At 43.3% G+C, this 17,162-nt stretch overlaps 1 protein-coding gene across 7 annotated transcripts in view; it reads left to right on the forward strand.

The window, feature by feature from the left end:
* The window catches only part of CADPS (calcium dependent secretion activator), a 434,676-nt gene that overhangs the window by 166,761 nt on the left and 250,753 nt on the right, over positions 1-17,162 (forward strand). For all 7 annotated transcript variants that reach the window (XM_040407750.1, XM_040407754.1, XM_040407751.1 and 4 more), the window contains exons 4-6: positions 1,362-1,442; positions 2,511-2,747; positions 4,248-4,369. In XM_040407750.1, coding sequence (XP_040263684.1) covers positions 1,362-1,442; positions 2,511-2,747; positions 4,248-4,369 — 440 coding nt within the window. The remainder of the gene's footprint in view (positions 1-1,361; positions 1,443-2,510; positions 2,748-4,247; positions 4,370-17,162) is intronic.

Raw genomic sequence — 17,162 nt, forward strand, 5'->3', positions numbered from 1 at the left:
CTTCACTGTATCTCTCTCGGCTGTGTCTTTCCCAGCGCATGCGCTCTGAGGTTCCCGGAACGCCGACTTCGATTGGGATTGATAAATAAATAAATAATTAATAAAAATCCTACCTTTTTTAAATGGGTGGGGGAAGGGGTTTAGGAGATTAATGGATGCTGTCTGAGTAAAAGAGGGCGGTAGTGACGCGTTTTTTAATTGCTTGTAAAATGGATGCTCAATATTGCTGTAATCTATTAATGCTTTTGACCAACAAAGTCATGTGGCCCTTTAACAATCAATTTAAATCCGTGTCCACGGCCAGACAACCCATGTGGTTTTACCCTTAAGATGAATATGACAGGAGTTTGCTTTTCCAGATAGGCAAGTTATTATAAGGGTTCTACTAAATCAGGGGCATGGATATGCAGAGGAGGGGGCAAAGGTAGAAATCCCACCTGGTCCTTGGTATCTGAAGTGGCCCAAAGAGGCCACCAGTATTATAAATTGTACATTGTAGGTGCGAGGCCCAGTTGCAGATGTTGAATTTGACCCCAAGAATTTATGTATGTAGATATGCCTCTGTACTGCAAATTTAACTATCAATTATGGGTGTATGCCTTTAATTTGGTGTCTACTGAACCTGACTACTTCCATCACCCATCCATCAAACCAAGTGGAAAACAGCTATGGTCGGACATCATGTAACTTTGACTTTTTGAACTATTTTGAGTCTACTGAAAGACAAAACCCTTATATGAAACTATATTTTACAGTTATCCTCGGGGGCGTGACTAGGGGGTGTGGCTTATTCACTGGTTGCTGAGCACTAGGAGGAGCATCAACAAGCTACTCTGCCTTTGTTTCAGTATTGAAATACGGGACTAGGGCATTGATCGCTTTACCAAAAACAATATTGATAGTCTTCATCATATTTAAATTACCCTATGACCCTGGAGGGGAACCCAAACAAATATTCACTCTAAACTAAAATACAACAGGAAAAATATTAGAGAAACACTACGAACAAAACTGCCAAACAGTGTAATGCCTAATGTAGCTCTGGTACATGACATAGAACACCAGAGATCTGTCTTTCCGCACTAAGCATAACACAGTGTATCCAATTTGCATGGACTGTTCCTTTAAGCAGAGTATATTATAGGTTTTAGGTTATAATAAGATGTGGGAAAATTCTTTCCTTGTGGTAGGTTCAACATCTGTGTAAATCTCTAGATAAAAGTCATAAAACGTAAATGACCCTAGAATGATCTAAAAATATAGTTGTCAGAATAGACCATATATTAGACTGCTTATATATCCATAGTAACCGTATCATACTTTTCCAAAAAACATTATAACGGATGTTTTTTTTCTCACAGTTGGACAACCCTGATGAACAAGCCGCCCAGATAAGACGTGAACTAGATGGCCGTCTTCAAATGGCAGATCAAATTGCCCGGGTAAGACATTTCTCTTTCCCTTTATTCCTTCGTGCACTATGCAAATCCGGCCTAACCCATTGAAAAGATGTCTTCTGAGAGCAACATTAGAGTAACGGATATTGTAATTGGTTGTTGTATTTAGAAAAATTGGGGGTCATGGGCCTCAATTAAAACAACACAAGCCTCAATTATAACAGAGAAGACATTATAATTGGTACGTTTGAAAGGAAATCTTGGTTTTCTGGGGATAAGAAGAGAAACAAACATAAGGTTCAGTTAATTATTGGCAGCAGCGAGCATCATGGCTTACCCTTTAAAGGTTTCGACATGATCTGTTGTATCAATACAGTAAATGTTGGTTCCCATAAAATTTAGCAGAGGGATGTGTTCTTGACACCCTTTCTGGTCCAGATTTCGAGATTTGCTTTAATTTAGCTTGTGGATCTAAAATAAGTCAAAATAATATAAACTGATCTCAAAGGGTCTCAAAACGATCTGGTTCCAAAAACATTTCTCTGAAATTTGGTTCTTCGAGGGGCAGTGCAATTTCAGCAAATAGCACATATGATGGGAAGTTATACAATTTTCAGTTGTATCCATGGCTCACAATTTTTTATATATCTGCATGTTGCCCTTCCATGGAAATCATCTTTTACTTCCAGTAGATAGAAAAATCTATCCCGGGCATGTGGTGGACACACAGATGCTTGCCACTTTACAGCACAGTTATCATATGTTCTGATGAGCTGTGCTTGCAGGGTCGGTCTGGCCCACCAGAGTACTAGAGGTTCCTCCAGTAGTACCAAGCTCTGACCATAATGGGCCCCTAATAAAACAGGGCCCTTAAGGTCCTGTATAAACAGAGGGTGGGCTTCAGAATCATGTACTCTGGTGGACCCAAAAGTCTTCAGTCCAACTCTGTGTGCTTGTTTTTATTTCCTGGAAGTAAACGATGAAGGTTCCCATTGAATGGCCTCAAGCAGAGGTATTGAAAACCATGAAGAATGGATTCGGAAGGTAAATTGGGTCTTTTTCCAATAGCCACATCTCGGCAAACATTTCTTCGAACCATATTCTTGTTTACAGGAACGAAAGTTTCCAAAGTTTGTCTCAAAAGAAATGGAGAATATGTACATTGAGGAGCTGAAGTCTTCTGTTAATCTGTTAATGGCCAACTTGGAGAGCATGCCGGTGTCCAAGGGTGGGTCGGAATTCAAGCTCCAGAAGCTGAAGCGCAGTCATAACACATCCATCATAGACATGGGGGAAGAAAATGAAAACCAACTTTCCAAGTCCGATGTTGTCCTGTCCTTTAGTCTAGAGGTAAGTGCATTAACTTGATTAAAAAAAAAATCTATTGATCGGCACAGAGCCAGAGCGACCCTCTAGTTATTGTAAAGAGAATATCTGACCTGCTTACTTCCGAACACAGCTCAATACGACGCCCTACCACCGACGGAAAATTAGTCTATCTTGCATTCTAAAAACAGCGCACAGGTCATGGCGCCTAACTAGGCAGATGGTGTCAATGTAATAAAAATTAATCATTTCAACTGATTTGCTTGTACCAATTAATTTCAAAGCAATCTTGTATTTGGCAAAGTCCTTGCGGTCTTGCATTATGCAATGAAATGACTTTGGCTGACTGCACAGTCAGCAGGAAATGTGAATTCCCATATTAAACGTTTGGCTGTTGTGGAAGGCAGAGAACCAGGACACCCTGGACTAGCAATGGAGTAATTATGGCAAATGTTTGCACATAACGGTATGACGCCTCTTTTACACGAGCAAGTTCCATGCATTGGACTTGCAGCGTGTGTCAGCGATTGCACCCGTCCTGACCTCCCAGCACTGACGGGGTCGCATAGCATTATATTTATTTATGATGCTGTGTAACCCTTACAGTTCTGGAATGTATTTGATAACACTGATATAATGCTGTCACTGTTATCCAATACATTCCAGGACTCTAAGGGTAACATACCATCATAAATCAATATAATGCTATGCGACCCTGGCAGTGCTGGGAGGTCAGGACGGGTGCTCTCGCTGACACACACTGTGATTCCAATGCGTGGAACTTGCTTGTTTGAAAGGTTAGAATTCAATTTACCTTATTATTAGAATGGGCAGGTCAGCAACAGGCCTTGTATAGGGCAGACATATCGAAAAGGCTGCAAAGAGGATAACAATGTCCTTGTAGCTCCATTCTCCGAAGCTTTAGGCCCCATAAAATAAATTATTCCAAAAAAGGAAACCTGACCCTCTGTACGCCTCTGTGTGAAATCCTACATACAAAGGTATAGTAGGGCCCATAGAAAACAATGGATGCTGTATTATAGCTCCATTCATGGACCTCCATGTATTGGGAGAGCAAAGCTTGCTTGACTGGTTTCGTAACCCCTGTAGAGTTCAGTGGAGAGAGCTACACACATGAATGGACAAGTCCTGACAGTTGGGATTGAAGAGGTGGCACCCCCTGACCTATCTGATAAGAAATGTTTATGAAGTGAAAACTACTACTCTCAACATATTGTGGGAAATTTACTAAATCTGTCAGCCGGTATATGCCCCCACAACCGCCCAATTTTTAGAAAAGTGGTAAGCGACGCATAAAGTGACAGATTTTTACGCAAAAATGGGACTTGCGTAAAAACGGGTATAGATTCATTAATAAAACCCTCCAATGAGTATTTAGAGTGCAGGCAAACATTTGGTAGAGATAGATAGATAGATAGATAGATAGATAGATAGATAGATAGATAGATAGATAGATAGATAGCTGTATGATATTCTCACTGATGTTTTCTTACATGTCCACAGGTTGTAATAATGGAAGTCCAAGGATTAAAGTCACTTGCTCCAAACCGTATCGTATATTGCACTATGGAGGTGGAAGGAGGGGAGAAACTGCAGACTGACCAGGCAGAAGCTTCCAAACCAACGTAAGTGTCAACTGGAAGAGGAAAGATCTGTGACTAATTTATATGAGATAACTCACTGATTTATCCCCTAGTGGTGGAGGATTTATATGAGACACCCCACATAAATGATGTTCTCCTGCAGCTGCCTGTATGTGTGATGTCCATATTACTGTATTCAATACGTAGACCAGCTAAAGACAGGAGACATTGGGAGAATGACATCTGGAAGTCTGAAGTACTTCCCAGAGTTACTTTACTGCTGAGCTTTTAGGTCTGTGGTGTATGGCTCTGTCCCAGGGAGCGCCGCCGCACTACACTCTTCATTAAAAAATTGGTTACTAAATTTGACATTTTATTTTGTGGATACAGATGACAGAAATTGATTGTTTGGGGCCTGTTGGCTGGGAGCAGCTCCTCCACAGATTAGTCAGCACCTTGTGGAATAGAGGAACCACAAAGATCCTGCAACTCAGCAAAGCGACTATTAAGATGAAAAGATTTGCAAAGTTTTTTTAGAGAGATTTTTTTTGGCTTTTGCCTTAAGGTCCTGCTCTTAGGATAGGCTTTAATATGTAATGAGTGGGGGGCCATCTTCAGGAAATTGCTGCGTCAAGTGCTGCAGTGAAGGGTCCAATATGCTTCTGTGAGAGCTGCTGTGCCATCATTCTGCTGATTGTCCTGGTGATTCAGATGTCACATCCAAAGCACAGGCCATCAATGCAAAATCCTGGACATCCCCTAAAAAGAATTGGCCAGCTGTTAATATAGTTTATTTTCAAAAGGGGTCATGAATGACATAAAAAAAAAATATATATATATATATATATATATATATATATAATAATAATAATAAAGAAGTCATACTAACCTTACCCATCACCCAACACTCCCATTCCAGCATCTCCAAGCTGGTCTCTACCCCCTGTTCTCCTTTGTTCTTGTTCTGAAATTTTCCTGTAGTCCCATAAAGGTGAATGGTGAGGTGGCAGCGCGTGAGAGTCTTGCTCTCTATCCACTGCTATGGGACTTCTGAAAATAGTCTGGCACTCTCACATGGCATTAAATGGAGAGCAAGCCATACGTAATGGTGTGCTCTTCTTCACTTCAAGGACCCCTTTCTGGAGATAGGAGCAGATCCCAAAGGTGAGACATCCACATCTATCCCAGATTAATGGCATATTATGCCATCATTGTCCTAAATGTGAAGGTTTTTGATTCAATTCTAACCCAAACTTTTCTAATGAAAGCCACCAACCAACCAAGAAACTACTGTGCACAGATTGTGTTTTTCTCCATTTTATGGATTCTTCAAGGGACATAGACATAAAGCTCAGCTACCATTGGGGAGAGTATTTTCTCCTGTATAAATGAGGACCTATAGTCTGTGTCAATACTAGAATTGACTGGGCCCACAATTTTTTTTTGAAAGGCATACCCCACCTTTCTGCCCTTAGTCGCTTTACAGCAGACCTCACAGCCGACAAAAAAAATACTCACCTCTCTTCTCTTCCTGCCGGCGCCTCTGCTCTTCATGCAGCACTGTGTCTAGGCACACACTACACTGTGACAGGACTAAGCATCAGGTCATAGTGCGCCCTTACGTAGGGTACGTCCCATAGTGCATCTCAGGCGCCCAGAGGAGAAGAACAGAGAGTGGTGAGTAATACCACTGCTAGGACTAGGAGTATCATACATTTCTCTCCTGGGTTCTGAAAATAAATCAATTTTTCCTCCTCCCGGGTCCCTTCCTGAGTTCAGGCCCCATAGCAGCCGCTTCTCCTGCTTCCATATTAGCTATGCCCCTGCCTTCAGTATTTGGCACGACAAGTTACAGGTTTACTTGGTGCTGCCGATAGTATAAGGATGAATTTTTGTCATCTCTGATCTACCCTATACTTATCCTTGACATAAGATTGCACACAAACCAACCATACCATCTCTGTTATGAAGGTGACTCTCTTCCAGTAATAAGTCTTTAGATTTTCTTGCTAGCATCAGGAAACCCCTCTGAGATATCTGCTCAAAGAAGACTTAATGTTACAAATAAATGTTGACCGACGACTGAATGGAGTTTCGTGGGCCACAAGATCTTGTGAGCCCAAGCAAACCGTACACTTCCATCTGTCGAGCTATCAGCTCAAGGTGGAGAAAACCTCCACCAGAGACACGTCAGGATAAATGTCCCGGCTGACATTTTATGGCAATAAAAACAGGAGCAGATTTCAGTCCATATTTTCTGATACGATGTTGAACAAGTAAAAATCCACAAAAACAATTAGTGCAGTCTTTCATCGTGACAAAATGTTTGCTTTTTTTGAAAGGTTAACTTTGATATAATTACAGCTATCAAAATAATTGCTGGCATAACTTTACTTTGTACAGCTTTCCATGTTAACCCTTTCGGCAAATACAGACAATTTGGCCTGAGCCTTGAAAATAATGATTGTTGTACCTCCACAGGTTTAGAAAACCCAATTTTTTTAATACTCTACTGATATACCCTGGCTCGGTGGAGCTATTTCTCCCGAATTCTCCATAGACATGCAATCTCGGGCACTCGGCCTGTTAATCAGGAAAGGGCAGTTAGATACCACCAGACACCCATGGTGGTGACTTATCTCCGCTAAGATTTGGCAATGAAATTCAACTCATCTGATCCTTCTTTTTCCTGACATTGTCGGGAGGCACCGGTGCACATAAGATAGTTCTCCGGTCCTGCCAAAATTACCAAGTTCAACCAACTTTTCTATTAGGTGAATGAGGGCCCTTAGCTTGGGTGAAAAGCAGCTACAAAGAGTGTCTCTCACTTTGGAGGACCTTTGCATCTCATAGACAGTCTGATTGAATGGAAAACGGTGTAATGCTTCATTTTCCCTGCAGAAAAACTGGACACTTATTTCTGGATTGCTAGTCCTATGACAACCTTCTTGAAATAGTAAAATTTCTTCTACAGCAAATGGTATACAGATGCAGCAAAGTTAAAAAATAACTATGCTATTAACGTAGGGAGACATCACAATTCACTTTTTACGTAATCCAACTGTTCATGTAGTATAAGCGACGATATAGCGCTCCATGTTCAACCATAGGTGATGAAGGAGTATAATATGGAAATTATACATTTTCGATGGAAAAACTCATAAGAAGACAAATAACTATAACAAGTTGTCTGCTTTGGACGATCCATCTCTTTAGATGGGGCCCCCGAAAATAAGCTAATCATTGGGGATCACTCTGCTGAGGTCTTCCAGTAAGCAGTTATAATCTGCACAGGAACCCAACAAGAACTGCATAGTTTCCTGTAGCGCCATCTGAGGGCAAATGAAGCATTACAAAGTTCTCATAGAAATCAATGGGATGTCCATGTAATGCACAGACCTGTCTGGTCTTCCAAAGAGAAAGACCTTCTTGGTAGCTGCTCTCCACTACCACTAATGGATGAAGACAGGGGTGTAGCTATAGGGGGTGCAGAAGTAGCAGTCGTTACCGGGCCCAGGAGCCTGAGGGGGCCCAAAGACCCTTGTGCCGCATAAGAAGACACTGGTATTATAGAAAGTGCATGCAGGCCAAGTTACACCTCTGGCTGGAGGGAAGGCGTTAAGTCAAGAACTTGGCATGGAAGGGGGGGTTGCCGTTTCAATTTTTGCCTTAGGCAGCACACAGGTTATGTGCTTCCCTGCCCCTGGCCGCAAAGCACTGAGGGAAGGGGGGACCAAGCTGAACTCTTGCACCAGGGCCAATGAGCTTTTAGCTATGCCTCTGGATGGAAATGAGATCCTAAAAAGGATGTTCTAGTAGGGTAGATTCAAAAATAGGTACCCCTGAAAGGCACAAATGACCCCTGTTAAAATCTCAGCCAAGTTAAAAAAAAAAAACAGAGAAGATATTCACAGATAATGCCTGTAAAGTTAGACACAAGATTAATAGTCAGAGATTAGTCAGCATTTTGCCACAGCTTCTAGAGCCAAAGGCACAACCTCGGCTTCCCCGATGAGACGTTTGTAGTTTGTACCAATCAGGCCTCGAGCAAATTCTCTAAAATCCTTGCAGCACTTCCTCGGAGAAGCCATAGGCAGTGGAAAAGTACCTTTGTGGCTGTAATGTTGCAGCGGGAAATCAAATCTGAGGAATTTATGAACAATACTGATGTTAAATGGGAATGTGTGAACTGCCAACATACCGCCAGCTCAGCTACCAAAGTGACTCATAAAAGCTGAGTGATTTCTGGAGGCTTTGGCTGGCTCGCGCGCTGCATATCAGGCAGCAGCATACGGCGGCTTGCTCGTTAAATCTTTCCATGGCAAATATGATTGAGGTCATGTCGGATTGGATGCTACCGAAGGTAATCTGATTGCTGTGTTTTTTTTAAGTACACGGTTTGTACCTTTAATTACATTTTAGGCTTGTTCTGACTGGGCCAATTTTATACCATTGGGTGACCTTATCAGAAGCAACTGGGATACGTCTGTGATTTGGCTTTTTGTCAGACTGAGGTTAAACCTATTATATTATCTTGAAGAGTGTCTCCATTTCTTGTCAATAAGCAGATCATAAAGTGCCCCACAATCAGCTGTAACCTGGAAGGAAGAGTTGAATTCCCCTACAGCGCCACCACAGGAGAAATTAAGTATTACACAGTGTGCATTCAAGAGGGTCTGTCAGCATGATCAACCCTATTAAACCTGGCATACTGCCTGGTAGGGCTCATCGTGCTGATTAAAACGATACCTTTCTTTTGTCTGCGTGTCAAACAGCTCAGAGATATCTGCTTTTTTATTCATGTACAAACTAGCAAGTTGGAGCACCAGGAGGTGGGACAGAACCCTTGGAGAACTGCTTTTGTAACACCCGCTGACAGAGCTAGACTTCAGCATAGGGAGGGCAGAGCTGTGTCCTAGAGCTGTGTCCTGGCAATGGCATGTACATATCATATACAGACATCCAGATGGCAAAACCCTTTTAAGAGTCCAGGAAGCTGCATACGATTTCTGAGCTACACTGTGATTGCCCCCTTTATTTGCCATTAGAGAGGAGTCCAGTGAAGACTGTCAGTGAAAGTAGTCGTTGACTACCAGCAGTACAATGCCCCTAATGAATACCAGAATGCACTGATAACTGTAGAACACCTGGGATCTAAGGGGTTAATGGTACCGGGCTATAGTCACTGGTTTAATAGAGGATGATTTCAGTCCATTTGGGGACTGACCTTCTAACGGATCAGCGCGGTCTGCCCTGTATGACATTGACAATGAGAATCAAGGTGGTTCCCTGTGGATCAATAGGCGTCTGTGTTGTTTCTGGTAATGGCCACATCCCTTGCCTCAGGTGTTGCTGATGTGGTCATTTAACCTTCCTTATTTATAGTTGCTTCTCCGACAATGCTGTGCGGTTTATAGCTTCAGCTTCAGTTGTGGATTGCTGGTGTGTGGATCTTGGCAGAGTTCCTGGTGCTTCCATTGCTCCTTTGAAGTTAAGTATTTCCTTTCCCTTTTGTATTTAGTTTGAGTTCTGTGTGATTCGTTTCCCTATTGTTTGTATTAGGCCTGAAGGAGACTCCTGTTCGTCCTTTCTTTTGGAGGAACAGGTAGTCTCGTCCCTGCCATTAGTACCAGGGGCCTATAGGGCTAGATAGGTATTCCTGTTTATGAACACACCTACCTCTGGGGTCTGTTCATACTGGTAGTGAGTCAGGATTTTGGTTAGGGTTTTACTAGGAGGTGTCCATCTTCCTTAGTTCTCAGGCCTGATTCCCTGTTCCCCCCTTCCCTCTTGCTTGGTGTGGTGTTTCCCTCCCACACTGAAGCGTGACAGTCAGGGTAAGGTGCCAGATCACCCCTCATCATTCTGATATTGATGACCTAGCCAGAGAAAAATCCCTTTAATTCATATAGCACATATTACACAGGGCTGTACAGTGACTATCATCACTCACTTCTTTGTTCCGGTTAGGACTCACAATCTAAAATCCAAATGGAATTATCTGTATATTTTTGGAGTGTGAGAGAAAACTCACAAAAACACATAAAGAACATACAAAGCCCATGTAGATGTTGTCCTTGGCTGGATTTGAACCCAGGACCCCAGTTCTGCAACGCAACAACTGAGTCACCATGTTACCAACCTTGTAATCCAAGTCTATGTGTTACGGTCTAGCCTAAAGGGTTTGAAATACAACCCAAAGGTCCTTCTGTCTCCTTCACCCACCCAAGAACAACCAAGTCTTTGAGCCACCCTACGAGGGGTTGACATATCTCAAAAGCCCCGTCCATGTGTCCTATTAGAGCATATGGTCCTTGTGGGGAAGGGAGATTTCTCAAGCTTGAAGCCTCCTTTACGAGCAAGAGCATAGCACTGCCAACATACATCGATTCTCCGACCTGGACGGCCATCTAATAAATCTGAATGGCCGGCATGGAGGGCAAATGTATAGTTGGCTGCAGCGTTCCCTGGTGATAACAGATGATAGGCAGGGGTCACCAAAACGGGGCCAATGTGCTTTGTGTTTCTTGTATCAATCTGAGTCTTGAGCTGCAAAGGGTTAGTGGAGATCAGCAGGAAACTGAAGTTTTTTTTTTATTTTATTTTGCTTTTACTTATATTTTTAACATGGAAGGATTTATTTTCAAGCAAAAAACTGATAATTTATGGCACATAACTATCAGATTTAGAGGAAAATTGATGCTTTTGAGACATTACAGAAAATACAGAGCGCTCATGGGTTAATGCACTATAGCAGGACAAATACTGCCACCTAGTGGCCACACTGTGCATTTACAGAACGTTAGATAAATGAAAACCTAACAGTTTGTAACATAGGGGAGAATGAAGTTATACAGCTTGGGAACATTGTGCGTCCGATTTGTTTTACTGCAAATAATTCAGATCAGGCAATTATGCTGTCATCACCACCACTCTCTCTTAACTGTGCCCTTTGGAAATGATAGAGTTAAATATTAGCTATAATTGGGCTCGCTGACCTTTTTAAAATAATATTTTAGCTCTTTCTTTTCCAAAGGCCCTTAGCTCAGAGTAAACATTGGTCAAAGCAGCAACGTAGAGAAAATGGCCACTATGGTCCCCAAATATTAGGGGTATTCCCATCTCTGCCTATGCGACAATACAGATGTATTGTATAAGCAATTGTATGTTCAAGGGTGAAAAAGAAAAAGCTGAATTAAGTTTGTAAAAAATTTAAATACAAATATATATACTATACAACATCAAAAAGCCAGCTTTTTCCACATATATTATGTAAAAGAATATAAATAATAAAAAAAAACAACAAAGAAATGGTGTCCAAAAATGTCAGAAATACCTTAATACCAAAATTCATTTCGCCTGTGAAAAGGAGTAAAAAAAAGATCACAATGCAAAAAAAAACAAGCAGCGCCATCGACAGAAAAATAAGAATTTCATGGGTCTGGGAACATGGAGACACAAGTGAAAAAAAGCAGGGTTAATTTTTTTAAAAGAAGCAAAACATAATAAAAAGCTATATAAATTTGGCATTGCGGTAATCGCACTGTGAACGCCTTAAAAACCCAAAAAGCTTATGTCGAAAAAGTTGGTTTTGTTTTTCCATTTCACCCCACAAATCATTTAAAGGGGTTTTCAGGGAGTTTAATATTCATGGCCTATCAATATCATATTGGTGGGGATCCCACTCCTGGAACCCGCATGGATCAGCTCTTTGAAGAAGCCGCGGCACCATACTCTGTACAGTGACGGTGCTTCGTACTGCAGCCCAGGCACTTTCACGTGAATGGGACTGAGCTGCGTTTAGGTCACATGACCAATGGACGTAATGTCACTGGCCTTGGAAGAGACTGTGGAGTGTCATGGCTAGTGTTGACCGAATCGAAGTTCCCGAAGTGGACTTCGGTTTGAATTTCAGGAAAAATTTGATTCTCCGTGAAGCCGAATTTTGTCGTGCTTCATGGAAACGAATCGATTTTCCCTGAAATGGCGGTAAAAATGAAAAAGAAATCATACCTACATACTTACCTCATCCATTTGAGCATGAAGAGGCTGCCGTGGCCATCATGCTTGAAGATCCCGTGCAAAATCTCGTGTGCGACGTCATATGACGTCACCCCGCATGAGATTTTGCACTGGATTTTCAAGCAAGATGGCCACGGCGGCCTCTTTACGATCAAATAGATGAGGTAAGTAATTAGTCACAAAGCAAATTTTTTGGGTAAAATTCGGCAAAGCGGCATCATCGAATTTTGTGAACTTTGCTCGTCTCTAGTCATGGCTTCTACAAACCGATGATGGTGGGGTGTCAGGACTCCCACCAATCAGATATTGATGACCCCTCCTGAGCATAGGTCATCAATATTAAACTCCCAGACAACACCATTACAGTTTCACAGTCCATTGTATGGATCCTTAAAGGGGTTCTGCAGTTTGTTTTAACTGATGATCTGTCCTCTGGATAGATCATCAGCATCTGATCGGCGGCGGTCCGACACCCGGGACCCCTGCCGATCAGCTGCTTGAGAAGGCAGCGGCACTTTAGCAGCGCCGCGGCCTTCTCACTGTTTACCGCTGGCCCAGTGACGTCACGACTAGTATCACTGGCCTGGGCGCAGCTAAGCTCTGTTCACTTGAATGGAGCTTAGCCCCGCCCAGGCCAGTTGATACAAGTCGTGACGTCACTGGGCCAGCGGTAAACAGTGAGAAGGCCGCGGCGCTGCTGGAGCACCGCTGCCTTCTCAAACAGCTGATCGGCGGGGGTCCCGGGTGTCGGACCCCCGCCGATCAAATGCTGATGGTCTATTCAGAGGATAGATCATCAGTTAAAACAAACTGTAGAACCCCTTTAACTGCTCCCTCAAAAGCAAGGCTCTTGGAAGACAGGAATGAAAAAACAATGTCAATGCCAACATTGGCTTGGTTGTTAAGGGGTTAAGCCAAGTTCTGAAAAAAGAGGTAACTCGGGACCCACTGATGGTGATTGGTATTCAGTGTTAGAGGTTAAGCCTGCTCCAGCTCAGTGCCATCGACTATTACACTGGCCATATGGCCGATATGAACTGTTCCCCTCCCATATGCCTCAGGGTCCATGAGCATTTCTTACTCATTAGATTTTTAAAGCTTTAATCTCATCTAAGATCCCAGTAGTCCCCAACAGTCAAGATTTACATCTCGCTGATCCATATGGCTTCCCAGGGATGATTACATCGCACTGCAATTTTACTCTTTGAACCACCGGTATACTAGTATGCTGTTAGCCGCTAGCACTAAGCTGCTGGGTTTTATGAAACGCTGAAGTGCTAAGTAATGAATTACCCAGGAGCACTTCAATGGGGAGAGATGGTATTCCCATGTTACTAGAATGCGCCATCACTCTGAGTTCCCAACCTCTGAGACCCTCACCGATCCTAAGAATGAAGAGGGTGAGGCTACAAGTGTTGCACCCCCTTCAATGTTTCTCTGCACACCAGCACTCCTCGCCACCAGTCTATGCAAGTAGCTGGAGTCGGCCCCATTGAATCGAATGTCGCTGTGCTACGTTCCTCACACACCCCTTGAGGAGCCGGTGCAGAGGATAGAAGCGGCAGTACTGTAGCCCTGCTGATGTGTGGTCTCACAATGTACTTCCTCAGGCAGTTGCTCTCTGGGGATCGGCATGGTGGAAATATACTACTGAAGAATGAGGCCAGTGTTAAACGTAACAAGTGTTTTTTACTAAGTGCAAAGTAGAACTTTAAATACAAGCAGCGGTATCAAGCTTCACGTGCAAATCTTCTCTAGCACCAGTAAGGATGTGGAAGGAGGTTGGTTGACGGCAATTCAGCACTTAGGCGATACTGGCCTAGTGGTCATTTGATAATGGGTGGCTCAACTTTAATCCCTCACTATGCAGCAGTGTCTTCAATGCTGATGGTAGCAGTCGACACTGATGTCTGGAATGTCAAGGCTTGACTTGAGGACAATTGGTTTGATTCTGTCTTGAGAATCAGAAGCAGGAGCTCTGCAGGTTGCTTCCTCTCCTCCTTGTGTCTGTTCGGGAACCCCTCCTCTTGGCAGGGAGCAGGTCCAGATGGGAGGAAAAGGGTGGTTAGACCTGTTCCTTGCCAACCTTTGCTATCTATTTTTTGCCGATAGCTACTGCCAGAAGTAAACAATAAAGTGCATACTGCACAACAATATACTGTACAATTTGTAGTACCTCCAGATCTGGGGTACTACACATCATCAGGATAGACCACCAGTAGAACCCCCCACTGTGATCCAAAGCAGCAAGCCACTCAAACAAGAACTAGCTCTGGCAGCACGTCCATGGCGTACAATTAAAGGGTCACATTTAAAACTACAAGTAGAGACCACTGCATGGGAGATATAAATGTTGGCAGCTTCCCTGGCAAAATAGTCCCCTTGACACCTATTGTCTCCGCTTAGCTCGTTTTTGGAGAAAGCATGTTTGTTGACCCTAACTGCTTGGCCATCCATTCTCCAAAAATGATAGAGCTCTTAGGAGCCAGAAGAGAACTGTCTTCTGTACTGCCACTTTATTACAGTGAGCGACGGGTGTCATAGTGGTCAGCCAATGATGACCTAACCTATTAACATATCGTCAATGTCTCTGAAGGTTTGAAGGAGACATGCCATCAATTTAACCATTATGAATAGGAGCCTTCTCCAAGGGTCACTTTAGATGTCATTGTATGCTACAACATTAATATTTGATGTCATTCTGCCCAAGAAGATGAAAGCCCAGTGCTATTATTCCACCATCTACTACATTTCACTGTTGGCACTACACTTTCTCTTGGCATTGACCAAACGATTCATCCATCAGCCAGGCAGATGGTGAAGGGTGATTCATCGCTCCAGAGAATGTCTGCACTGCTCAACAATCCAATGACGACATGCTTTACACCTCTCCGGCCAATGCACGGCACTGAGCACAGTGGTCTTAGGCTAGGGCCCCACTGTTGTGTTTCCTCAGGCAGCTTTGGAAGCCAAAATCAGGAGTGAGTTACAAATAAGAGACGTCTGAGGGCGGGCTCACATCTGCGTTCTGGATTCCGTTATGGCTTTCCGTTATAACATGGTTAGAACGGAAAATAATGAAATCCATAGGACGGAAGTCAAAACGGAAGCCTTTAAGAGGCATTCCGTTTTGATTCGTGTTAGGCTACTTTCACACTCGTGTTTGGTGTGGATTCGTTCAGATAATACAACTGTCTGTATCCGTTTGTACTATCTGTAACATAGCCAAGACGGATCCGTCTTGAACACCATTGAAAGTCAATGGAGGACGAATCCGTTTTCTATTGTGTCAGATTGTGTCAGTGAAAACGGATCCGTTCCCATTGACTTGCATTCTGGGCCAGGACGGATCCATTTGGCTCAGTTTCATCAGATGGACACCAAAACGCTGCAGGCAGCCTCCAGAGCGGAATGGAGACTGAACGGAGGCAAACTGATGCATTCTGAGCGGATCCTTTTCCATTCAGAATGCATTAGGGCAAAACTGATCCATTTTGGACCGCGTGTGAGAGCCCTGAACGGATCTCACAAACGGAAACCAAAACGCCAGTGTGAAAGTAGCCTTAATAGAAGTCTATGGGAATCATAACGGATCTATCTGGTTCCCGTTATGCAAGACGGAAAACAAACTTCTATTAAGATGGAATGCCTTTTAAAGGCTTCCGTTTTGCATTCCGTCATAATACAAGTCTATGGGCAGCATAATGGATCCGCTCTTCTGTCTTATGGATTCCGTTATTTTCCATTATAACCATGTTATTACGGAAAGCCGTAACGGAATCCAGAACGCAGATGTGAACCCACCCTTATCTGTCGTTTATACTTTCTTTCTTTTTATGATCTATCGCTGGTTTTTGCTTCCAAAACTGCATAAGGAAACCTGAATGTGTGGCCGTACCCTTAGGCCCCTTTCACACGGCCGAGTATTCCGCGCGGATGCGATGCGTGAGGTGAACGCATTGCACCCGCACTGAATCCGGACCCATTCATTTCTATGGGGCTGTGCACATGAGCGGTGATTTTCACGCATCACTTGTGCGTTGCGTGAAAATCGCAGCAAGCTCTATATTGTGCATTTTTCACGCAACGCAGGCCCCATAGAAATGAATGGGGCTGCGTGAAAATCGCATAGCATCCGCAAGCAAGTGCGGATACGGTGCGATTTTCATGCACGGTTGCTAGGAGACGATCGGGATGGGGACCCGATCTTTATTATTTTCCCTTATAACATGGTTATAAGGGAAAATAATCGCATTCTTAATACAGAATGCATAGTACAATAGCGCTAATTTAACCCACCTTAATTGACTTGTTCGCGCAGCCCGGCTTCTCTTCTGTCTTCATCTTTGCTGTGCAGTAGGAAAAGGACCTGTGGTGACGTCATTGCGCTCATCACATGGTCCGTCACATGATCCATCACCATGGTGATGGATCATGTGATGGACCATGTGATGAGCGCAGTAATGTCATCAAAGGTCCTTTACCCAGGTCCTGAAGAAAGAAGAGAAGCCGGGCTGCGCGAACAAGTGGAGTAAGGTGAGTTAAATCTTTTTTTTTTTTTTTTTAACCCCTCCAGCCCTACTGTACTATGTATTCTGTATTAAGAATAAATAATACAATCTACACAACACCTAACCCAAACATGGGTACCAAACATGCCGATCTTTCTCACGCGCATGCAAAACGCATTAAAATGTTTTGCACTCGCGTGGAAAAATCGTGCATTTTCCCGCAACGCACCCGCATCCTATCCGGCCCAAAACCATGACGCCCGTGTGAAAGAGGCCTTAGACTTGGAGATAGCTGCTCAGCC

The sequence above is a fragment of the Bufo bufo genome, chromosome 9 (genome assembly GCF_905171765.1).
Source record: "Bufo bufo chromosome 9, aBufBuf1.1, whole genome shotgun sequence".
NCBI classification, from domain to species: domain Eukaryota; kingdom Metazoa; phylum Chordata; class Amphibia; order Anura; family Bufonidae; genus Bufo; species Bufo bufo.